This window comes from Lates calcarifer, linkage group LG13, assembly GCF_001640805.2.
Source record: "Lates calcarifer isolate ASB-BC8 linkage group LG13, TLL_Latcal_v3, whole genome shotgun sequence".
NCBI lineage: Eukaryota > Metazoa > Chordata > Actinopteri > Centropomidae > Lates > Lates calcarifer.
The window spans coordinates 17,713,776-17,740,416 of NC_066845.1; the positions used below are offsets into that span (position 1 = coordinate 17,713,776).

Here is a 26,641-nt window from a genome sequence, read left to right on the forward strand (position 1 = left end):
TATTTTTTAAAATGTCTTGCAGTGGAGGCTGCCAATAACAACTGAAAGCAATGCTGTGTTAAATAAAGAAAAGCCAAGAAATTAGTTTTTTCTTTAAAAAATACATGACCTTTTTATTGTTGTACTATAATATAACCCCACACCACAATCACACCATAAGCTGTTAGTGGATTTCCTACTATTTCAGGAATGGCATTTCCCTAAGATTAGACTTTTTACAGTTCTATGGTTCAGCACTACACTCATATGGCTACACTGATGCAGACCTTGATTTTGAAGTGTGACCCTATCACAAAAGATTATGACCAAACCAAACAATAGCTTACCTTTTTAAGCTGTGATCAGTTTTTTATGGTTTGATTTGAATCCAACTGTGACTCTCGTGTTGTTGAGATAAAGGGGTTTAAGACAACATGAGTGACTGCATGGCTTCTGTAGTAGACTGGTAAAAAACAAGCAAAAAAATCCTTGTTTTGTAGTAAGCAGAATCAAACTAATTTAAGAACAAATAAAGCTTGGATATATATACTTGCAAGAAAACACTGGTGGGTTTTATAATATTGTTTGTCTGTTACTTGGATGTGATCATCCCTTTCAGCACTCAGTCACAAACAAATGTGTTCTTCTATTCTGCTGCTCACTTACATTTTGCCGTCATGATGAAATTACCTGTTTGTTGCCCAGCTCCTGCTCTGTGCCTGATTGTGGCACTTTATTAAGGTCATGTTCGCAAATCTTCAATTTGCTGCTGAGAAAACAGGATAAACAATGTTTATCTCCCCTGAGGCCTACGCAGGGGGCCAGTCTCCACCCATCTACTTTCAGCCGCAATCTATAGCTAAAGAACAAACATTTAACTTCAACTGACTGACTAGTAACATTATGCCAGTCCATGTCAAACGCAAAGATGGGCTCCAAGCCAACATAGTCAGTGGCATTACCTGTCATATCTAATGCAGCATATTTGGACAAAACCTAAAGAGTTGCTTTTGGCAGTGTGTCCTGACATTTAAACATCAGGAAATGATTGACATATTAGTGTAATTACAGGTCAAAATGTAAAACTTGATGGCCAGCCTGCTTCATTCCTGTGAAAGGATGTGTTTGCTTGCTGTTTTGGAGACATTAAAGGTCTTACTACCCAATTAGAAGGGATCCAGGACTTGTGAGCAAAAGTCACATGGACTCACATGGGGCTTGTTTATTGGACAGAGTCTTAACACGTAACACGACATCCAAACAGGCCACCGGGGATTTTGGCAGCAAGGGGGATCAAAACAAGCTTTTCATTTTGAGGTCATTTCCAGTAATTGATTCAAATTAGCTTTCTCTGACTTACCTCACCACAGCTTTGTTAAAGGAGTACAGAGATCTGCATTTTCAGCTGTCTCAATTTGGTAACCTGGTTTCACCTAAGTTCAGCTGTCGACAAATTAAGATGAGTAATGCTCCACAGTTAGAACCATACATATCGGCTGCCTGGAAGCACCACAGACTTATCCATACAACCAAATGCATAGATAGAGTACTGATTGGGTCTATAAGGCACTAGCCCAGGGGCCCTGTCTGTGCTTCAGGCCCCACTGTCTCATGATCCATCCATACCTGGATACATGTCTATAAGGCAGCTTCCATAAAGATGAAACTCTTAACAATTTGCAGCTGATTTAAAATTCTCTTGTCCTGATTTCTCCTAACCATCCGTCATTATTGCTCCCAAAGCAGGTGTAATCTTTACCTGTGTAACCCCACTCATTACAAGAGCCTCGGACGAGCTGAAAGAGACACTGACATGCTGACAGGTTGCTTTGCATAAGCCCTGAGAGCTTGCCTCAGAAGCTTTCCACCCTGGAAACCTGACCCATCTTCCCTGACATCAACGCATCGGTAATATCCTTAGCATAAATGGGCCAAATTTCCCTGACAGCAGGAAGTCTAGCAGAAACTGCCAGTGGTCACTGGCATTAATCTGATGTGACAATCATTACTGACCTGTCTGTCAGCCTGAGTGGTAGATAATGGTGAGTAAAAGGCCAAGGCTGTGGTGGCTCGCATCCGGGGGGGAGGGAATTGTGGAAAACAGCACCGGCCCCTCCAGAGCCAGAGGGGACAAACACACCACAGCTGTTACTGCCTGGACGATGATGCAAGCAGCCAGAGTCCTGGGAAGTTTTCCCATATGTCCTTGCTGTATTTTCTCTTGTGATGTGTTGTCTTCAGTGTCTAAATCTGAGGAGACAAGGCAACCAGGGAAAGCATCATCATATGACAATAGCAAACAATGTTTTCCATTTCAAGAAATGTACTTTTTGTTAAGTAGTATTGTTTTCAGGAGATATTCTATTTATAATCAGGTGATTTTTGCTTGTTGGAGGCACGGGCAGCACGGTTCATTTCCTGTCTCCTCTTCAAATTCAAAAGGCATGTGGGATTTTTCTTTTTTTTTTTCTTTCTTGTTTTTGAGCAAACTTTGCAGCATGATTTTTCTCAAAAAAAGCTGGGCTGTGTTCAAGGACTTTATCAGTCACAAGCCTGCCTACCACCTCATTCTACCACCTCATTCTGTGCATAATAATACATACAGTACTGTATTATTATGATGTGTGATGTGAGATTTTTCTACAACTAGATTGGAGCCAGATATAAAATAGACAAACGTTTGATTCATATAATAAAACTGCACACAATAAACACTACCGTGGGATATTTATTTTCTGAGTAGTATATAGACTACATTAAGTACAGTGTGAAGGGGAGAGGAAATGCAAAAATAGTCACTGAACTATTCTTGGGTTTGCGCGCTTGGATTCACTTTTAAAACCGATGTTGTATTTCTTGTGTCCTTCGTGTGCTCAGTTTGGAGGCTGTCTGTGCGTCTTAAGCGATCAGTCACATGGTTAGGTGCGGTTTGCGCAGCACAACTCCCCATATAGTCCATTTTTCTTAGGGTCGTGCAGTGAGAAACAAGCAGTTCTGGACCAGCCAGATTAAAAAATAATAATAATTTCACAGTTTTGGAGCAGAAGTTATTTTGTTCACTGGGGATGGACCACGCGCCTATATAACGCTTCCTCAGACGGATGATCCTTAAACAGGAACCAGTCAAGAACCCTTCTGACTTGTTGGCTGCTCTGATGTGGTGCAGCTGCAACAGCCTCAGTCTAAAACCGCTGGACAGGAGCCGAGAGCAGGTTACACATATCCAAATATGCGCGTAATTGGAGCGCGCTGGCGAGGCGTCCCTTGCACCCCTACCGGGATAGCGTTGTCGTGATGTACAATACTTCGGGCAATGAGTTCACTAATAACAAGAGAGGGGATATTTCCGAAGTTATCAATGGCTCTCTGCATCTCTTCTACAACATCCTCGGCACCGCTAGTCCCACAGCCATGTGGAACGAGTCGTGCGGGGAGCAGCTGCTGGATTTCGGGCGCCCGGAGAAGATCATTATCGGGGTTATGCTGGCGATCATCACGGCCGTCACCGTGATGGGAAACACGCTGGTGGTGATCGCTGTGTGCGTGGTGAAGAAACTGAGGCAACCTTCAAACTACCTTCTGGTGTCCCTTGCAGTGGCGGACCTGTCAGTGGCCATAGTTGTGATGCCGTTTGTGATAGTGACAGACCTCACCGGGGGCAAGTGGCTTTTTGGGGAGGTGTTCTGCAACATTTTCATCGGCATGGATGTAATGTGCTGCACTGCCTCCATCATGACCCTGTGTGTCATCAGCGTGGATAGGTGAGTCTTCTCAAAGTTAGCAGCCGGAGTGGAGCTGCCTCGATAGTGAAGGCTGTCATTTTGCCACGGCACCAAAATTACGCATGCAGCGCGCCTTGCGCTTAAAACGACAGGGTGACGACAAACATCTGGCCTTTTATAAGCTGCTCCAAAGCTCTTGAGTACACTGAGGGTAGGGAGAGTCCAAGTGTCTAATGAAGTAATGAACTGTAATCTAAACGCATGAAATAACTGGGCGTTTTTGCACCAGAGAATGACCTCTTCCAGATCAACCGTGCCTATGATTATCTGTGCGGTTAAAGCCACTGATGTAGAAAATTAATGCGCAGACTGTGATTAATTTATAGCACGCTTAATTAATTTGCTTGACCGGACCATGGGCAGTGTCTCCAGTAATCGGCATTTAGGATCAGCGCCCATCGACCTTACAGCTGCTACGATTTTGATAAATGATTTACCAACTTTCTACATTTCTGTTAAGGGCACATAGGTCGCAAATGCCCTCAATTATTACGCCCCCATAACAATAAAATCAAAGCAGAAGCTGCTGGATTTCATTTTACACACATTGCAGCAGCTCACTTCTGAGAAAACTCAACTACAAATACAGTTTCTGAGTCTCATTACATACATAAATATGAGGTTTACCAACCTGGTGTTTTGCATCAACACACTGTTCCAGAATTATTCATGAAAGTGAGTTCTCAAACGCCCCACGGAGACTTCCTTTTAAATTCTACTTTTAAACTGGGGAGAGCAAAAGCTTGAGTGCTCATCCCCACCCATCAAGAGCCATCATGATCCACTCTGCATCTCAGGTATGCTGCAGCTTCTTTTGGAATCTCTGCTCATAATACCATAGTTGAGCCTGATAGCTCATGACAAATAAGACATATCCACTGCTCCCACTACAATCCACAATTAAATAAAAGTCAAGTGATCAGTGTTACTGTTCTGCCTCAGTAACCTTAATGAAGACAAAAGCTCATTGTGGTATTGATGATCTGATTATTTCCTTAATGCCAATCAGGCATTATTACCTCAGTGCACTGCACCCGCAATTATGTGTGTTTCATGTTTCATGCACTGAACACGAGGGACTTAAGTATGCTTGAGGAGCTAATGATATCATGGGAGGAAATGGATCAGAGATATCACGCTGTGATACAGTGTGATCGCTCGAGTCAGCTGGGAATAATGCTGACAGAGGTATAACTGCGTTTTGGCCTGGTTGAACAGGGGATGATAAGATTAGTTGGGTAGAGGCAGACTAGCCCTTCAGAGGTTAGAGGTCACAGTCATTACTGAGGGTGGATGGACAGTGATTGTGATAAGGGTGCCATCTGTGGTCTCTCATCCCTCAGTGAAGTCATGAGCTGGCCTGACCAGTATGAAGCCAGTTACACATCGTTTTGCAACATCCTCCTAGAATTTGTTTTTTTCCATCTTAACCTCAGGAAATATACAAGACCTGAGTGGAAATAAACAATGCCAGTGGGGAAACCTGTCCTCTCTTTGTCATCCAGTAGAGGATAAGTGGAAGTGTGGCAAACCAGCTCTGTCAGGTGTCACGGCTATTGTCTGTGATTAGACATGTGAATTGCTCATATACTCAGAAAGGACAAATGGACCCACCTGTGAGTGAGCAAGTCTGAAAACGATAGAGTGGATGATTGAATGTGTTGCCGTGAATTCAAAGCGTGCACACCCACCCAAACCACACTATTCTAGCAGAGCCTTTCCAAGTCCCCCTGCCTTGTACCGAGCACAGGACTAAACTGAGAATTTAAAATAATGTGATGTCAGTTTGGGATTATTTCCATTCCCACACAAGCTGTACAGACAGATCTGTGAACTGTTTACACTGATCTCCATGAAAACAGACTAATTTTAATTACACAATGCAAAATGCGTTTGGTATATGAATCACAATAGGAATCATAGAGAGAATTCATTAGGATGGGAATTGCCAATTAGACACATGATTAGCTGTAATTAGGGCTCTCTCACTGTCATTCAGGATTTCCAAGGACATGCATTGTAAAATGAAGCTGAAGAGTTGGGAGTTCTGCAAATGATGCTCAGGACTGAACAGGTTGTATTTGTCAGGGTTATACAGTCCCTGAAGACGAGGTGCTCTACTGCAGAGAGGGATGCTGATTATCTCTCAGAGCTCCTTCAGGTTTACAGGGGAGATGCTGCACTGTATATGTCAATATGGACAAGCTGGTGCCTGAGGAGTGGTCCCCAGTGTGTGAGGCCAAAGAATTTATGGTCCTTCAGGGACTTGACAGGCTTGACGTGGATGCTCTCAGAGAGAAATCTGTCATCCTGGTAGAAGAAAGAATCTCTGACATTCACCATCCACATTAACACAAGTTTAATCAACAACTACGACTACTTTTTGACTTAAATACTCACTATAATGAGTAAACTTACACATCATGTTGCAAAAAGGCCTGTTTCCTGTCACAGGAAACAACGTGAGAGAGCAATATTGTGGTTAGAGGGCTTGAAGCTGTTTTAATTTTCCCACATTAGCATACACAACCATCTAGATTAAGGGAGCCCATACAACCTGCAATGTAATATTAGACATGAGCAATATGAATAACTTTCCCAAACATGGTATATGTAACAGTGCATACCATGGTATAATACAGTACATTTTCTGGAAAATGAATTCAGAAATTGTTAATGGATAAATTAAACATGAAAAGAACCGTTGCTTTAGATTCTATTATTTAATTTAGCAAATTAAACATCTAGCAAATCAAAGCATGATCACATTAATGCAAAAATCCTATAATAATCATATAAAAATCCAACACTGCCATTCCTGAATCTAATAAGGAGGGCAACATCTATAAACCCCCAACCCAAGCCTTGTCCTTATGGAACTTGATTTAGTAACTCTTCTCACACAATAATAACAAGCTGTTGGGATCATGGCTAGGTCATGTCAGAATAACTGCAGAATGGTGGTATTGGTATTTTGCACTGTATGTGGAAATGTTGATTTATGGCTTTGAAAGCCATGCTTACGGATGAGTACCCATTCATCACCTCCAGCCTTTTTAAGTGGAGATTCAACAGTGCAAATTGAAGCTAACACATCACAGCATTGATCCACTCACAGCAGAAAGGTCCAGTCTCAGTGTGAATAAGTGAATAAAAGAGAAGTTCTATACCCAAGATCTCCAGTCCAAACTAATGTAGGTCTGGTCTTTTCATAAGACATCCCAGCATGCACTTTTAGCAAAGACTTTTCGTGACCACTTCCCTAAAAAGTTAGTATCTCTTTTGCCTACAGTCAGTTCTTACCTTCACTGAGAGTAATATGTTGTATGTTCAATAATTCAAAAGTCAAATATGAATGATTTATTCACAACAGTGGGAAGAGAGGGTAGTCCTTTTCTGTAGTTCCTCAGACGTCTAAGAAAAGACGGTACTGAAGGAAAGGGGGAGCTCGGTACAGCAAGAGACAGATGATAGTTAAATTTGCAAATCAAATATAGCCTGGCTTAACTGTATGTGAACTTGTGGAAGATGGATAGGATGTAGGTCAAGAAAAAATATCACATAACTGCAGTAAACTTTATCACCAAGGTTCAGACTAAAGAAAAATACAGTGTAGGTGTGATCACACCTGGTAAGCTCCTGCAGGGAATTTGAGGGAGGAAATCACGCTAGCTAGGGCCCATAGATGGCAGCAGGATTAGCCACAGCCTTCACATCCTTTCTGCCAACTGGTGTGTCAATGATGAGCCAAATTCACACACAACTCCCACATCGACCTGCCCTCCACATCTGATAATATTTTTGTGAGGTCAGCGTGTACGTTGGTCCCAGGAGAGACAGCGCTTGCTTGGTGCAGCTGGGGAACATCCACCTGCAGCAGCAGCAGACACAGATGACTTGACCTAGCTGATGCATCCTCAGGTAATGTGATGTGACGCCTAAGCTCCACTCTCTCAGGCACTATTCACCTCCCATTTAGTGGCCACCTCGCCGAAATGTGATGTGGAGGATTGGACATATCCTGCTAGGCCAGTGAGATTAGATCAAAGGAAGTTCATGCCTGTAAAGGAATGCTAAATCAGTACTAAATAGGATGTTACACTGAATTCTTAAATCCTATGATCACAAGCAGTTTACAGACTACATTTTGCTACATTTTAGAGGTTTTAGAAACCACAAGGGGCACATTTAACGTTACAAGCCACCACTGCTATTTCAAACTGAGGGGACTAACCACTCTCATCCTTACAGAAGAAACAACATTTAAATTTAAAATCTATCACTACCCATATCCTGTAAACAAGCACTTCTTCCAGAGCAAAACTGCTGTCAATGAGAATATTTCACAGCACCATTAAATAAAAATGTTGTGAGACAGCATTTGGCAAGTTAATCATTGATAGGTGCTGCTTGTACTATAAACCACAGCTCCGTTTCCATCCTGTTTGACTGTCTGTTTGACTTTTATTACAGAGGTGCATGAAGTGAGAGACAAATTGTCCACTGATCATGTGATCAGATAGGGCAGTGTGTGTGGGAATGGACCCGAAGGGGATTGAGATGTTTGAGAAGAGAAAATCAGATGGAGGAGAGCAAAATGATGGCAGCTGCTTGTTGTTTGTTGACTCTGTGATCTGTCCTTTTACCAGAATATTGGCTCTGAGAATCATGAGGTCATGGTCATTACAAAGGCTTTTAGGTTACTTGCTTGGGAGCTGAAGCAATTTTTCTTGCATGGTGTAAGAAATATTAGGGCTTCTTGTTGGTTCATTAGGAAAAACAAAGTATTTAGTTCTGGCGTGTTATCAAATCTACGGCAGCTACAGCAGGTGCAGCATGGGTCCTTCACAGTATGCTGCATACAAGGCATGTGGAAGTTTCCATATTTAGCAGATTTAGCACTCTGTCTACCTGCTGATGACGTGTGAAATGAATGCATATGTACAATATTTGTGCATCCAAGTGTTTTATGAGGAATCTCTCTCTCTCTCTCTCTCTCACACACACACTTTTAAATCTCTGATAAACAAAATATATCTTAGTGAGAATTATCTGAAAAAGCAAGAATGAATAGCTTTAGACAGCTCAAGGTCATCATTCAAACCAACTAAATTCTAGTATAGTGCTAATTCAGAAAAGAAACATAATAGTGAACATGGTAACATTCAATTAAATGTTTCAAATGTCTCTAGTTGTCCAAATATTTCTCATTTCCACTTACTATAAGAAATATTTTGCTAAGCCATCAATATGTTTGACTAGTTTGCAGATAACTGACAACAGATGGTGAAGTGCATTACCATCTCTAGAGTTGGAGGTCACTTGAATGAAACAATGCACACGGTGCATTTACTTACTTTTCCCTTCCTCTTCTGATTGAATTCTCACTTTGTTCTCTGTGAAGTGATCCCCTTAATTTGCAAGGAAAGGGTATTCAGTGAAGGGCAGAAATGCAACATTAAACTGAATGTGATCTGATGAGCAACACAAGAGGGAGAGGAAGAAGAAATCAAGAGTAATCGTCTACAGCCATGTTTGCAGCCCTGCTGCATTTAAAGCAATGGTTTGTGCTAAATACTAATGTCAATATGCTAGTATGTGCACAATGACAAAGAAACATGCTAATGTTTGGTTGGTATCATATTAGTTGCAGTTATAGCAATAGTTGTTAGTCTGGACCAAAGTGGTGGACCAGTCAACATTGCCTTCCCTGGAGCCACATCACTAGCATTGCGAATGATAACCCTGCACATGTAGATTTTGCTCTGCTGTGGATTTCAGGTCATATTGAGTGACCTATTCCACAGCATAGTTACTTTGACCACTGCCCCTTGCTGCTCTGTGAAGAGCTTTGGAGGGACACTCCAAAGTGAGGGGAAAGGTTAAGGGAGAGAACTGAGAGAAAGCCTTATGCAGAGAGGCTGGCCCTTTCCATTACGTGGGACTTGGTTAGAATTTATGGTAGAGGAAAATAATATTTGAAACTGCTACATGTGTTTAAACAGCACAGAGATTCATGCTCCAGTAACAGTTCACATTTTAGGTAAGTAAATATAGCTGAAATCACAGCTCAGCCTTTGTCTTCAATTTATGCATATAGTGATTTTGTCAGGGGACGTCACTATTATCAAATCAGGATTTTAGCAGTGCAGAGCTGCAGCTTTGAAAAGGCTTGGAAGTGATCGCTGGTTAACATTTAATTTTACTGGGCCATGTATTAACACTACGTGTGAACACAGAGAGGGCTGAGGAATACGATGTGATGATGTCATGAATATGCTAATTATTGTATTACAAAGACCATACTCGGTCCAGCCATATACTGGATTTTGACCTAGTGTTGTTTTGATTTATTGGTTGTCTCTGTTGGAAGCCACTTAAATCAGATTTGCCTACATAACTAATCAGTGAGCTCTTGAATCCAGCTCTGCCTCATATTTGAAAAGTAGCAGTGGCATTGATGGATCAAAGACTGAAATGAAAATATCCAGCCAAAGTGCTTTCACAAATGAAAATTAGGTTATGAAGGAGGTTGTTCTGGCCTGTTCTGTTGATGTTTTGAATAATTTGCATGTCCCTTTTGTTGGGTAAAAACCATCTGACCCCAATTTGATGTTTCTGTTTTACTTGCTTGAAGTGAAATTATACACAGTTACTGATGTTTCGGGGGACTTTTATGACCACAGGCTTGATGAAAATTTGTTAGAAACCCTTAATTCCTGAAAAGCTGGGGATACCCAATGGTCATACATCAGCAGCAGTATTGGTATGTTACATTTTCCTGTGCGATTTGACATGGAGGATGATGGATTAGTAACCACTCCACAGATAGAGATCTGAGTATTATTTTGCTATTCCCAGCTTGTCATCCTATTTACCTAGCAATCTCCAGGGACAGGAAGCAGAAAAGGGCAAAGTGCTGAGTGACTTTACTGCGGCATAAATCATGCTTTGTGTTTGGCATAACAAAGGTGGGGTCCATTATTCATCAAGATTGAGCAAAGGGCCAACAAGCATTTACCAAGCAGTGAGATAATGGGTTTCCTGTTGATGGAGCTGAGAGGCTGCAAACAAACACAGACACACATCATGCTGTGGATTGCAGATAATATATTTTGAACATTTAACATATTCCCTCTGTTGAAGAATAACTATGCAACTCAAGTTCTCGCTCTCGGCTCATGCACATGAACTGAATATTCATATGGTCCATTAAATCAGGTAGTATGAATGACCCCATTAACAATCACTGAGAAGTTGACTTTTTAAACCAGTGACCAATCTTGCAATTTCATGTGTATTTATATTTACTGGGAGCATAAACTATAGGTGTCTCTGCTTGAGCACATGCTGCAATGCTAGCAAAGGCAACAGCTTTTAAAAGCAATCCCTTCAGATATGCAATCATTAATTAATTGCCTCATATTTCTCTCACAGGCACACCACTCGTACACACACCACACATAGATGTTTACTGTCAGTTGTCAGTTAATTCTAAACTCATTTTCTACTCTGCCCCCTTGGCACTGAACAGAGTTGGTATTCCAGCTGTGAAAAGTACCAAATTGAGTTATGGCACCCCCATCACTGCCAAGCTGCCCTTGAGCAAGACACTGAACCCCAGAACTGACTACTACTGTAACTGGGTCATTGCACTGCATGCAGCCCTGCGCATTTTAAAATGCCTGTGCGTGTGTATTTGACGTACTGGGAGTAGGAAAACTCAAGGCATAAGCAAAATCAAATGTAATCCAGTGCATTAACATTGGAGAAACAGTCGAGTGACAGTTCATTCTTGACCTTGGAAACAACTGTCAACAAAAACAATCTTATCTTATCCATTAGTAGTTGCTTTTGATGGAGCCACACTTGAAGTGACCAGAAAATGGAAATCTGAATGTCTACAATTCCATGACAACTGCAGCTATTAAATGCTATTAGAGAGACTTTGTTGTGAGTTTGTTTTTGTTTTGCATTCCTATCCCACCTTTGCAGAAGTTTTTGAGACACTGGTTTGTTGGTCAGTTTTTTAGGCATTCAACAGTTTGGCAGTGCTGGGATTGTGTGGGTGTGTCTGTGTTTGTGAGAATGTACACAGAGGATTAGGCCCAGTGAGACGGCAGAGTCTGTACTATATTTACTGTCGCTCTACGCCACCCTAAAGTTCAAATTCAAGTGTGTGTTTGTGTGCTGCTCCGCCTCTGACTGAAAACTAACCAGGAACTCCTGCTCTGTCTGTTATTATCCTCCAGTCTTTATCATTTTCCCTAATGTCTCCTTAAATTGAAATTTGCAATCTGATAATCTGTGCGCCACCTGGGTGAATTAGCCATTTCTTCTGTTTCTTACCCATCATTATGTGCACTCCTTTGGGAACACAAAAGTGACCTTTCTTTCACTGGATCTGTATTATCAGTGTGATTACCTTGTCACAGCTGTGTTTGCTCACCTATAATGGTATTTTGTTTGTCTGTCTTTCAAATTAGCCTGCATTGAGATGAATCCTGGAAACTTACAAATGTGATACTGTGCATTTAAATCTGTTTTTCCAGTAGAGAGAGGCTGAATAACTTTGAATTACTGTCTCCTTCTCACTGCTCATAGGCGAGATAAACAGCAGTAAAATTGCTCCTGTAATGCATATTCCTGTCATCAGTCATAGTTTTGTCTGGTTAGTGCACACCGCTCAGACAAGAACATAGATTCCACCTCCATATCTGATGTTCTGATGTATGTCATCTGATTCAAAATCAAATTATATTCAATTTACTTTCTTCCAGTGAAAAACATTAATATCAGTCTTGCTGATGTTAGCAGTAAAGATGCTATTATCCCCTTTTGCTTGAATTATTATTCTGGCATAGCTGAACATAAGGTATTCCCTTCATGCACTTTCTTGTCTGTTTTACCTAAATGTTGCTTTTATAGAATACTACTTAATTGATTAATTTATAGGTTGTGTATTTTCCATTAATTTGACTCACCCAACATCTGGCTGAAAACTGGAGACATACAGTAGATCCAATTAATCATTTAGAAGATTAAAGGCATCCTCAGATCTCCTGTGTTTGGGTTGCAAATACTGGAGAGCACTTTACATGAACAAAAAAATGTCAGAATTCCTCTTTTCGAATATGAAATGGTTTATACTTGCAATACCAGTGAGAGCGAGCACCTGTATATACATTTATCTGCTTCTTTGATGATGTTTGGTGCCTTTGAGTGATGTTACATATGAGCTGCTATTAAACAGTGATGAGGCAATTGTTGTTTCATACAGGTCAATCTACTGGGAGAGGTCTTCAGCAAGGCAAAGCACATTTATTTGTGCAGCACCCTTCAACAATCAGGCAATTCAAAGTTCTTTACATGAAACATTAAAAGGAATGCAGAAAAGGTATGAATACAGTGGTATGAATGCAATCATTATGTCAGAATTTCTCATGATGAAATGCTCTTCTTCTTCTCTCTTCTCTTCTTTTCTCTCTAATCTTGTTGTATCAGAAGATACAATGATACTTGGTACTGGGTGATATACTTTAATATTATTATTTTTTTTTATCCTGTTATATTGTTGTGTAAAAAATTTTATTTTTTGGGAATGAAAAACACATAATAATGACACAAAAAACATTAGGTTTATTGTAAATGAGGGTTGGTTGACGTGTTTAATTATAGTGGAAATTTGTGTAGGATATATGAATTGAACATGTTTTCACTCATCATCCTGTGTGAGGCAGATAAGAATTTCACATAATAACGCCATTGATTTGTGTAAAGTAAATTAAAATTTTGTATTTACGTTTCATTCACCTCTAATTATGCTGTTAGGCCTCATGGTACATGTCACGTTATGCTGATATGAGTTTGAATATGAATGATGTGGGGATTTTGGTCTGTTTTTTCCAGGATTGTTGTTATGTTTTTCTTTATAATGAAAAATGGAAAGTATGGCTTATGTGCTATAAAAAATGTTTCAGTGTTGAATTTATGTATCAGAACTACACAATGGAGACTCACATTTTCTATGTGTGCACAGGAGGATAAAAAGATTCAGGGCATCTTTCTCCATGTTGAATTAATAGAGATATAGTTAGTTACTTTTTAAATAGGTCTGTGATATTTTCATGTCCCAAAAATAAAGGTCAGCAAAAGAATAGGAGGTGGAAAAAAGCACTGTCCTCAACTGCTGCCTTTATGTTACATGGTGGTGTCTACTGACTCAGGAACAAGTTAGATGCAAGTCCTCCTCACTGTCCTTTTCCATTTGCCGAGCCATGGAATGATGACATATAATGGGCTGTGCAGCTACTTCAGCTATACTAACTGCTGGCTACATACCAAATTGGAAGAAAGTGAGTCGGCTCAGAAGAGGAGCTGCCTGTGGTATCCTTGGTAACTAAAATTGTTCAACATTTTTTCTAAAAGGTCAGAAGCAAAACGGGAGGAAGTAGAGAATTAGATTCCTCCCCCACATCTGAGACTTCCTCTAAGCTTATTTAGTTTTTGAGGTGTCCTTTGAGAGAGCAAGTGCACTCAGTGACAGAACCGAGGGGAAGGTGACAAAGATGGAGGGGCTCTTCACACTCGCTCTCTCACATCATCATGACAGAAAAAGGAGAGGAAGATGGACTCACTGGCACATACTTATTCACCTTCCACTAACAGACTTTAGTCATTGTATAATAATGAAGAGAGAGTTAGCGCACTCATTAATATTGAGAGAGTGTTTTGGGATCTTGCTAAATGAGTCTGCAGATTGAAGCTGCAGTAAATGTATGTTTTGGTGGGTCAGCAGTAGAACTTCACATGCTATATTACAAACACACTAAAGAGCTAAAAAGAGCTAAAAAGCTGCAACACAAATCTGGTCACCATGGCTGCCACTATAATGGAAGTCCATTAAAGAATTGACAGGGAGCAGAAAATACCTAAATGCATAACACCAGGCAAAAAAATCCATTCAGAAAGTAAAAGTAAGTGGTGTGACGAGGTAGATTGATTTACTAATGCAGACTCCGATGACACAGAAAACTGTCTTGTTTCTTAACTCGTCTTGTCCCTACTGAAAACATTCTGGCCCAGATTCAGGAGGCAGTGCACACCACATGCTACACCACCCAAAAACACCAGAGACACAGGGCATTCACTAAACGTTTTTGTTGACTGAGAAGCTTCCTAAAAGTGCTGGTCTTTGTTGTTATGCATATGTAAATTTTGTGTTAACCTCATTATTTTGCTTACATAATGATTATTTATAGGTGAGGCCATGAAAACTAAGTTTGTGACCAATTTACATCTTCGCCAGAATATTAACTGAACAAGAAAGAAAGTAAGAAGATCTGCATATTTATTAAAGAGGACTAAGTAATGTCAGTCTGGGCCTCAACTGGGGAATAAATCAGTAACCATTTATTTAAGTTGGGATAAACCCAGAAACTGGATGTAACCCTGTTAAGGAATATTTTCTGCAATAACCCTCGATGATATTTAAGGTCATGGATGTTGGTGTTCAGTCCCTTTTCCCACATTCACTTTAACATGTTCTGAGCAACATCGTCTTCCAGAAGTTTCCAGTTTATGTACAACTTCTGTGCAACAACACGTACTGTACATGTTGGATGAAACATATCTGGCAAATCATAAAAAATGATAGTGAACAGAACTGTAAAATGTTTGCTGACTATATCTTTCATTTGTTTCTAGATAGATTGATAGATCACTGGTGCCAGAGTAAGGAGGGGCAATGCCACTTTTTGTCCCCCCACTTTCAGGTTTTATGGTAATGAAGTAGTAACATCCAAGCCAGGCAGAATGTTGGCAATAATGTCTTTTATATCTAGACCTGATTGATGAACTGGACATGAACAAAGTGTTACTTAGCTTTTGCTGTGGGAGGCACACTCAGTACTTTGGAAAATAAGCATAGGGTACTAAACCTCACTCTACTGTGGTTCTGTCTATTTGTATTGGATGTAAAGTTTCAATAGGCCATGAATGTTGGTTGTTTCAAAACATATTGGTGGGTTTGCCTGGGTATGCAGCCCTTCATTCACTCATTGATTTCATTCACATTTCATGTAGGCTGTGAACATAATAAAGGCAGAAATTATGTTCAGCACAATGTACATGAGGGAATGGTTTTGTGATGTAGAAATGTAATTTCTAGATTTCAACGTTGACCAGAGAGACAGAAGACTTGATGACTTGAAGTATGCACACTCACAGATAATAATAAAATCAATAGCAGATATAGTGTGTATATAAGCCCTAGTTGCCTAACCATAAGCAAAAGTTTTGCAGCCTAACCACAGTCTTTATTCAGAAATGTTATTATCATGATGTATGTATTTTGTTGTTTTGTTGTTAGTTCAAAGCATCTTCCCCACTGAATTACAAAGCCATCACATGCAGGGGCAGGAAAAACACCTAGAACCATTAGGAATGAATGGAGCTACACATATCACTGCTGTCCAGTACAGTAATATGATAGACTGACCAATAGGCTGCGGATCACAGATCAAGAAATATGTGTGAGTACTTTCCAAGTATCTTGAGGACCGTAAGAGCAGAGAGAAGCTCTCTGACGCTGCTATTATCACAGTGAAGAGGTCGAAACACCAGTGAGACATCAGGGCCAGACGATGTTGTGAGTGTCTGGTGGGACAGGGAGTCAGAGGAGTGGACTGAAAAGAGAAGAGAACAATGATAAATAATGTGTGTGATGGGAATTGTTGTTTTTTTCTTAAACTTAAAATGAAATGCACATACTGTACTCAGCTTTCCCGTGCATTGGAGTCATGTATAGATAAAAGCAGGATGTCAGTGGTGTGTTTCAGCTTGTACAGCAGCAGTGACTGCTGTTCTTACCAGAAAGCAGCAGCAGCTAGCAAGAGCAATAAAACAGAAAGATTCAATATGACTGAAGAGTATATTAATTCTGAGCAATAAAGTTCATTTTTGACCTTGAAAATATGTTTGGCAAAAATAAAATGAAGCTAGAAAATTGAGCTAGTTAGGATTTTTAAGGTGGTCCAAAGGTAACAAAATGACTCCACCAAAGTGAAGTTTTCTGTGTAATTTAAACAGATATAACATATTAATTGGTGAGCTTTAGAGCTGCTGGTAGGTGGATTTTCTTACCTTTGGACAAAGCCAGGCAGCACAGTGTGGCCAGTTGGCCCAGAACTGCCTGTGTGGAGTTTGCATGTTCTTCTCAGGCCTGCATGGGTTTCCTCCAGGTACACCGGCTTTCTCCCACGGTTCAAAGACATGCAGGTTTGGTTAAGGTTTGGCAATTTTAAAGTGCTTCTGGGTGTGAATCTGAGAATGAATGATTGTTTGTCTCTATATCTGTCCAGGGTGTACTCCACCTATCACCCAATGTCAGCAGGGATTGGCTGGAGCCTCCCCATGACCCTCAAAGGATAAACTTTATAGTTATTGGATGAATGGACAGAGCCAGGTTAGCTGTTTTCCCTTGCTTTCCCTAATGCTAAGCTAACCAGCTGATGGCACCAGCTTAATATTTAATGTACAGGAATGAATTCAGTGGTATCAGTGTTCTCATCCAACTTGGCAAGAAAATGAATTAGCATATTTCCCCAAATTCAGTTCACTGTTATTCCCATTTGAATAATTACTATGTGTCACCTCTTATTATCATGGCACCCTTTTAAGACCACCTTTGAGTGTGTTCATTTGGAACAGCTAAACATCATCTGAGGTTTTACTGAATTAGCTTCTCTTGTGTTGCTGAGTTTGAGTAGTTTAGTTGCCATTCTCTTCAAGTCTACTACCCTATTCTCTACCCTACTCTATTCTGTAGAGACCGTAGGGTATTTGCTTTGTTGTCCAAGGACACCCAGCCTTGACAGGAATAGACATGCTGTCTGTTGGAGGGGGAATCCATTTATCACTGTAGCACTAATAGCTGCCCATCATCACTATTGCTTTGAGAGCCTGTAAACCACCAGATGGGACAGGTGGTGTGCTGTGCTGGGAAGGCAATAATATATCCACACTAACACTTTACAACAATTAGGAGGAAGTAAAACATAATAAAGACGTCAGGACTTAAAGTCAGATGTAGGTGCACTGTGTGAAACTAGGTGTGTCTTTCAAGTATACAATGATTCTATATATAGCTCATCATTTAAAAAAGCTTACCACTGCAACATGATTAGCTGTATAAAGCGAAGTATAATAGTTTTAAAAGGGTAGTCAGGGGTGCCATCTGAAGGGGATTGAAAAGCTGAATTATTTAAGAGGCCTACAGCTGGCCAGAGGTTCTGAATCATGCTAAGGATTATAGATAATTTGTGTCAGTCTTTGACCCAAATTTTAAACATTCATCTTTTTAAACCCTCCCCTGCCCCACCCACCAGATTAGAGATAATTCTAAAATAGTATCTTGTTTAAAAATAAACAGTATGTATGTAGCAGAATATAGCCTAAATTTCACCATGCAGTGTAAATTGATTATGTATTTGTAGTAGCCGCAGTAGTACACACCGTGTTTGTCTCTAAACCACTGCTTTCTGCTTTTGAGTTTCTGCTTTTGAATCTGTCAGTGTAACAAAGTTCTGCCAGGCTGCAGACAAAAAGAACATTGATTTCAAGGTGTGTGTTGGCAAGACGAGTAGAAAATGAGTAATTTCTCAATTTCTGCTGGATACACAAACAATAAATAAATCTTTTAGCCTCATTTTCTATGAAATTGAGAAAGAATAGAAAGATCTCTAACTTATTCTCTTGTGAATCAGATCTTATACTACTAGGCAGGTCAAAACTGTGAAAGAAAGACAACACCACTACAATATAACAAGACATGTTAGCAGTTCTTAGGTGCTTTGAACTCAATGCTAATATCAGCATGCTAACATGCTCTGCCAAAACACTTACCTGCTGATGTTAAGCAAATATAAAATTATTAATCTAGTGTAGCATATTAGCATGCTAACACTCGCTTCTTAGCACTAAACACAAAGTACTACTAAGGCTGATGGGAATGTGAAGAGTTACAGCATTATGACTCCCTATAACCCTGATTCTAATGTGATCAAGGTCTAATTAAAGGTGTAACTAGGTAATTAGCAGCTGACTGGATGGATATCACTAGGGGTATGTGGGAACATAATGATGGAAAATATGTGTTTTTGTAACTTGGGTTAAGTAATATTTTATAGTCGACTCAGGCAAGTTCCATCTGACACCTGGTTAAAATACTACAGTCACCTGTTCAGCATCTGAATGTTTGCCAGCAGAAACATCAAGTCCATAAGTGCTCAGTTACAATGAAGTATACAGTTTTGACCTCTGGACTTTCTGATAAACTTATCTTTTGTCTTAGGTGGCAATTCCCAAGCATCTTTGATTATGTGTAGGCTAAGATAAGTCTCAACAGTTATTCACATATCGTTTGACACCAGTTTGACCTAAGATAGCAGTCCCTCCGACAAATCTGAGGGAAGAAGTGCGTCTATCCGGGGATGACTCAGTGGTTTATGTAAGCGTCCCTAAATGAGATTTTTTTAAAAACTGCTGCTGCTGTTTTACTCATTCATTCTAACCTTAACCTAAGCAGAAGTCAGGGAACAAAACAGAACCTGACCTTAACAGGTGCAAATTCGTTTGAAACTTGTTTGCTTCCTTGGAGGAGGAAATTACAGCTTGGCTCATGTTGTGCAGTGTACTCTGTCAGAGAAGCAGCTCAATTTCTGTCTTACGGAGGTTCCTCAAATAGAATAGCAGAGCTGAAGCATTCCTTGAGGACAGGTTGTTGTCTGATGTTGGAGAAATCCCAGAACTCTCACTAGACAGATTTGGTACTCTTCAGTCTAGGGCAGCTTAGAATAAAACCTCTGTGATGATACTTTTGTTGAAATAGACATAGTTTTATTTTTATTCTTGTCTCTTATTTTACTTAAAATGAAACTTCACAAGGGTTAGCCTAGCTGGTAAAACCTACAATTAGAAAACTATAAAATCAATAAGGACACAAACTTTTTTTCCATATATTCTGCTGTGGAATTGGGTGTTTTCAGATTTTCCCATTTTTTTTTAACACTCATTCACTTTATGTGAAACAAACCAAGCATGAGAGCAGTGAATACACATTACTGACTGCTGGATAAAAAGCAGCCAAGCTCCACCTCTCAGTTCTTGAAGAGACAGTTCTTCAACAAAAATGGTCTGATTTCAGGCGAAGTCTGCATTTCTGTGCCCACTTCACTCACATAGATAGACTGTAACAAAAAAAAAAAAGATATTCTCCCTAAAATGGGCAACACTTCACTTTTGCAGAGGCTAATTTTGGATTGCCCTGAAGTGCAATGACATAGGAATTATAAATGCCTCAGTAGTGAGGTGAATGAGTGAGGATTCTCCAGTGGAAAGTTTCTGTGTGAAAAAAGGTAATTTGACAGACTTCCCTCCTGGCCTCTCATTTTCTTTTTAGGAGAACCTGTTCTAAATTTACCACTCCACCACCCAACCCAAGTGCAGCTTAGTAAATATTTCACTCTGTATCCCCTCTCAGACATAAAAGGTTTCAGAGGTGCTCCTGGAGATGACTGACGACTGTTGCAAACCAGGGCCAGTTACAGTTTTTCAGCGCAGAAAATAGTTCACTTTACTCTGCCCTATACTGGTAGCCTAGCGGAAGTAATAGAATTCTCCATTAGCTCAGGCCCGCTTTTTGCCCATGGCTGGGTAATCCCTGAGGGCTTCTGCGGCTGTGGATATGTCCCAAATCCTCCAGAGATGTGAAAAAAAACCTCTAAACTCCCTGTGTATGTCACTGCTTCTGTTAAGCACACTCTATTTTATGGGAGGTGATTATAATCCCTTGCCACTGGTTTTTAGCTCAATTATGTGCCTCCTCTGAGGTGTGAGGTATGCCATGTGGTTTTGAATATGTTATGTATTTTGTATAATATGCTTCAATTCCACTGGTTTATGCATTTGACTCATATTAATTAAATATTGCAGATACACAACTGTAAAATTTATTAAAAATCTTAAATGTAAATAATCATTTTTAGATTTAAAATGAATCAAATAACATGTGTGTAACGTGAGAGGTATTGCTTGTGGTGATGAATCCATGGAAAATGATCACCTGAGTCTGCAGTTCTCCTGAGCTCTGCAGCTTTTTAGTATCTTTAAGCTCATTGTTTTGGTTTTCTGGCCTGCAACTTAACTGGTTTAGCTCAGTCTCACAGCTCTCATTAATGTTGCATCTGTTTAGAGCTAAAAAGCTCTATAAAGCTGAAGTACACTGCTGAAGTCAGCAACTATTTAGAACATAGTGGAACATTTCGCTGTTAAAATTTGGATATTTCCTCAGGAGTTAGTGGAGAACAAAACAGAGCTAAAAGCAGACAGAATATTGGACTTAATTCACCAGGTGGACAGGAACATAACACCAAATCCCCCCTAATGTTGCTCTGTCTCCTGAATGTGTGCAAAGCAACAAAAAAATTGTTTTAATAAATCTTCAGTGATTTATGTTGTACTTTTGCACATTTATTTTACATTCTTTTGGTATATTCACATAGTTATGTATCTATGAACCTCATTTTGCCATGCTCATTGTATACCTTTCATTTTTGCCTCGTAGAGATCAGTAAAGTTTAATGTCTTTGTGTCAAAACAAGATAAAACCAGTGGAGGTCCCACAGATGTTCACATCAGCTCATCTTGCTAAAATACATGCAGGAAGCTGTGTAATGAAGTGTTAAAATGAGTGCTATCCAACCTGTCATTTGTGTCTAAAATGATGGTGAAAGGATTTTGTATCCAATGAGAGTGCATCAGAAAACAGCTCTGTCTTCTAAAGGGCTGAAGATGAGTCATAGGTTGCGGAAAACTGCTCTCCACTCCCCACAGATGCTCAAATATCCCCACCCCCAAATGAGCACCACAACCACCTTCCTCATTACTGAAGAATGCATTCAGAGAGGAGCGTTGCATTACTGGCAATCCATTATGTATTTTGAAGAATTCCCACAGCATGAAGTGTACCCATCTCAGAATCTGTCTTGTATCTATTTGACATTGCTTGCCTGGATGTGTTCAGCCCCCCCTGTAAAGCTTAAGTACATTTTAAGTGAGAGTTGTAAGCTAGGCAGAGCAGTGGTTGGAGGGACTGGGGTTGAATAAACAGTAGTTATTATGTAACATTCACTGAGCACAACTAAACTGAGCCAAGGGATGTTGAAGAAGGACATGGTGATAGAGTGTGGCACCTGAGTTTATACAGAAGCCACAGTTACTGTCTAGACTTATGATATGAGATTTCTTAGGGAAATTTCACTTCTATCCAGTACAAAATTGAACTTAGAGCAATGGAACAAACAACTGTGAGCTTATTTTTGACTGAAATGAGGCATGTCTATTTGGCTTGCTCTCAATTCTTGTGTCCCATGGTCCTTGATACCACCACCTGCGCTGCCATGGGCGACAAAATAATGACACCTATCTCGAATAAATGATGGACGTTTCACTTGTTGTCATGGAAACACTGACATACGAATTGCATGCAGGTTACATGCTTCAGGTGCCTGTGGAATAGTACATGTGGTCCAAGTAGAAGCTGAAAAAAGGTGACTGTGCAGGTTTTTAAAGCCAATCAAAAAAGATCTGTTTTAGATGTTTGTGTGTGTGTGTGTGTGTGTGTGCGCACGCACGCTTGTGTGTGTTTGTGAGGGGTGGGGAGATGGGATGGGAACCTAATCAAGTGCTGTCAGCTGCAGTGCAGTTATAGCCCTATTGTCCTTTCCAAGTGATTCTGATCTAGGTCAATACCACTTTCACTGTGTGTTGTCAGTTGTTATCAAGCTACAGTGTGTAGCAGAGAAGCCAGACTACTGTATGCTGGTTTCCAAAACCAACAAAAAATTTGGATCAGTGCTTTTTTGTATTTGCAAACAACTTTCTGTGGCTGAACTGTGTGCCAGCAAAGTTTTAAAAAGCGCTGGAATGGTTTTCAGAGTCATTTTGGCATTTAGCATGTTTGACAGCCAAGTTGTGTTAATGCCTTAATCTGAATGTATCAGAATATTAAGTGCAGATTCTACACAGACCCATGGCATTTGGGTTTTGAGCACAAAACTACGCGGCAGAGACATTATAGCTAATGTGTTAAAATAAAGTAACATTTTCAGACTGGACGTGATGTGTAAAAGCTCAACAGCTAAAAAGCCGTGAACAAAGTGAAAAAGAATGCCGCCCAGGCTGACTGAGATGAATGTGATTTCCACACTGCTGATACCATCACTGGTGGACGATGAGGTGAATTGGCTAGTGCTCCCTAAAGCTTTTTATCTTGTGATTAACAATAGAGTGGAGACCAGAAAAACAGCCTGGAGTCTTAAATATACAGCTTTCATCAATGACGCATTTGATGCTGATGAAAGCGGTGGGCATACAGCCAAAACACTCTGAGATGTACACACAGATTTATCATTTTGTGAAAATAGTGGCTATTTTCCCAATTCTGTCCAAATCTGAGCCTTTCACACCTCACTTTATCTCTATTTTTCTGACACTGCCAGCTGCTATTTGAAACCACTGAGCTGTCTGTTTGATTGATAGCTCCATCTCTACCTGCTAAGCTCCTCCAAAACCATAGAAAAGCAGCTAATTGCCCACCAGGCAATGACAGAGCTTATGACCTCTCATTGAAATGTCTGTCTTTGAATTGAGTGGACAAGTATTTGATGCTACTACACTGCACTTTCATCTTAATGAAGACAGGCAGCAGATTTCTGTGCTTCAGCAGAGTGTCTGGGTGCATTATATGTGATAAGTGACTAACCATCCTTGTTTCTGAGATGTTAACGCTACTGAATTGGACAAGGTATTAAAGGTAGCTTGAACTGCTTTTTCATGCTCTGTTGAAAAGCTGCCTAGTCAGCACTGATATTTATTTTGTCTCCTTTCCTCACAGGTATTTGGGGATCACACGGCCCCTCACCTACCCAGCCAGGCAGAACGGTCAGCTGATGGCAAAGATGATCCTGGGAGTGTGGCTGGTGTCAGCATCCATCACCTTGCCACCTTTCTGCGGCTGGGCCAAAAACGTCCACACAGCCGGCGTGTGCCTCATTAGCCAAGACTTTGGCTACACCATCTATTCCACAGCCGTAGCCTTTTACATCCCTATGCTGGTCATGCTGGTCATGTATTACAAGATCTTCAGGGCTGCTCGCAAGAGTGGCGCCAAGCACCGCTTCACCGACCTTTCGCGGCGCGATCGCCTTGAAACTGTGGCTAATGAGGCGCTGCGCATGCAGGGCCTGAAGCCGCCCGGCGTGGCGGAGGAGTGTGCCGCCCTGTCCCGCCTGCTGAACCGTGAGCGCAGGAACATCTCCATCTTCAAACGGGAGCAGAAAGCAGCCACAACATTGGGGGTGATAGTGGGTGTCTTTGCTGTGTGCTGGCTGCCATTCTTCATCCTGTCTACAGCCAGGCCCTTTATCTGTGGAGTGGAGTGTAGTTGTGTGCCCATCTGGCTGGAGCGCACGCTGCTCTGGTTAGGCTACGCCAACTCCCTAATGAACCCCTTCATCTACGCCTTCTTCAACCGAGACCTGCGCTCTACTTACCGTGACCTTCTCCGCTGTCGTTATCGTAACATCAACCGTCGACTGTCTGCTGTGGGCGTGCACGAGGCTCTCAAGGTGTAAGGCAGGGCACTGCAGCGGCATTTCTAGAATCTCAGATGGTACGTTGTATGGTTGCCCTGTGCTTGTACACTTGGTGCTTAAAGGGCGACGTGTACACAGCAGGCCTGTAGATAAGACACAGACTGACAGAGTGGGAGTCAATGTTGGTGGCTCTCTGGCCCTTCCGCAAAGGCAGAGAGACAGCACGATCACTTCGGTGTGTGTGTGACTCAGTCATTCTATTTTAGGGAAGAAAATCATAGAGCGTACTTGATGGGCTATTCAAGTCGACACTGCTTTTGTGCATATGCCACAATTCTGTCCTGGCTCTGGATTTATGGTGGGATAATGTGGTGACAAAGGAAATGACATGTAAACACAATCTATCATCCTAGGGCTTTCAAAAAGAACAGAAAGCCAACACATTTCTGTATAATAACAAAATTGATGTTTGATAAGTAAAAACATGTTTTGTGCACAATGTCTTCTGAGCATCCTCATCAAACATGCATTTAAGGACGTCCCAGATTAATTTCAAACTGGAGGTGAACACTTTGAGGTGTATTGTGCTTTGTGCCAGGATTAAATATTATTTATATCACTTCACCTCCAGTCATAGCATTCAATTTGGTCTTCTCACTAAATTTAACCTGAGCACCTTAAATGTTTCACAAATGTTTAGAATGTGGTGATGCCAAATGAACAGAGGTGGGTGGGAAATGGTGTTAAAATGCAACACGAAGAGAACATTTTCCATTCATGAAATCTCAGTGTTTTTTGCTATAAAAAGAAAACTGAAAGTAGTTTGTTAAGTGTGTTAAGTGTGCATGAAACATATTTGTCTTACATGCTGCAGTATACATAAATCATAAGAAATTTTGAGCAGTGAATGATAATTTGGCAGATGTTTCTCCATGTTTCACCCAAATACTTTATTGCACACTTGAATTCAGTATGAACTCAATAGCATACCTGTCAGAAACCATGATACTGTGGACTTTTTTTCACTCTTCTTATTTTTGCCTTGTTCGGTTTCATTCCACATTTAGTTGCTGACCTTCTTGGCTGATACAGCAAACTAAACCTGCTGAACTCTGCAGTTTCACTTTAAGAATTTAGAGACTGTTTTGCTCCAATGGTTGTCAATAGTGTTTCTGTTTCCCCTTTGAATCAGGATGTGGTCACTGTCACTTCCCTCTGGCTACACTCCCGTTTGAACTCTTTGGTGATCTGTAAGATCCAGTGTCAAATGTCATCAGTTGAGCAGTGTGTGCTTTTTCTACCTCGATTTTTTGAGAATACTGTACATTTCCTCCAAACAGATGTACCGCTGTCTTGTATCATTTTCTAATTAACAGCTATTTTATATTGTGTAAGATTGATCTGTCTACAATTACTCTGTGTTTGCTCTGTCTTACTGCCTTGTCATAACCTTCAGAAACAAGCTGGGGAAGTGGCAAAGCATTTCACACTTTGTAAATAAAGAAACACTTGGTTAAAATGCCATTGTGACCTACATTGGTAACCTCAGATGATATATGTTCATGCAAACAACTGGTGATGGATTTGTAGCTCTTTAGACTGGCAATCAAAAGATCTTTTTCCCCACATTTTCAAACGGGAGACAATCCACACAGGTCCCCTTTGCTTTGTAACCCCACAGAGCACATCCTCATCAAAAGCCTGATGCACACAGTTTACGTACAAAATTCATCATCCTCACTGACTAGATTGATAGGTCTATCATGAGAAATGAAGACGTACCTTAAGGGCCGCTAGAAACCTTTGAAACATTCATAGCATTAGAATGAGCACCAAGGCCATCATGCGACTACAAGGACTCTGGAGATGTGTTTGAGGATGGTGACCCAAAAAAGATGCCTTTATTCTCCATCTGCTTGGAGCTAAATCTTTTATTCAGTCTGTCTGCTTGCTTTCATGACTGGAACTGTCCTGTAGAGACACAAGGATGAGGTAGAGTCTGATATATGTGATGTGTCATGTGTCTTATGGTCAGAAGGTGTGTGTTACAGATACTCAAACCAGTAGGGAATAACAGAAAGTTTTGAGCCAAAAATAAGCTGTGAACACAAGTGACATATTAAGCTGAATTTTCAGAAGCAGGTACAGAACAACATTAACATTGTTGGTCCACCTGTTAGGACAAGTAAGGACAGGTTTCCATCTCATTTTAGCTCTGGTCTCCAC

The 26,641-nt window shown here is 40.6% G+C and overlaps 1 protein-coding gene across 1 annotated transcript; it reads left to right on the top strand.

Annotated features, from left to right (window-relative positions):
- Positions 1 to 2,784: 2,784 nt before the first annotated feature.
- htr7c (5-hydroxytryptamine (serotonin) receptor 7c) lies at positions 2,785 to 25,934 on the top strand. Its single transcript, XM_018668274.2, has 2 exons — positions 2,785 to 3,740; positions 23,716 to 25,934. Exons 1-2 carry the CDS (start codon positions 3,274 to 3,276, stop codon positions 24,452 to 24,454), a joined length of 1,206 nt encoding a protein of 401 aa, XP_018523790.1. The 5' UTR covers positions 2,785 to 3,273; the 3' UTR covers positions 24,455 to 25,934.
- Positions 25,935 to 26,641: the final 707 nt, after the last annotated feature.

Bases quoted from the DNA above. Each gene is read 5' to 3' on its own strand.
- htr7c (XM_018668274.2), top strand. From the start codon at position 3,274: ATGTACAATACTTCGGGCAATGAGTTCACTAATAACAAGAGAGGGGAT. The intron at 3,741-23,715 runs GTGAGTCTTCTC...CTTTCCTCACAG, and splicing joins TGTGTCATCAGCGTGGATAG to GTATTTGGGGATCACACGGC.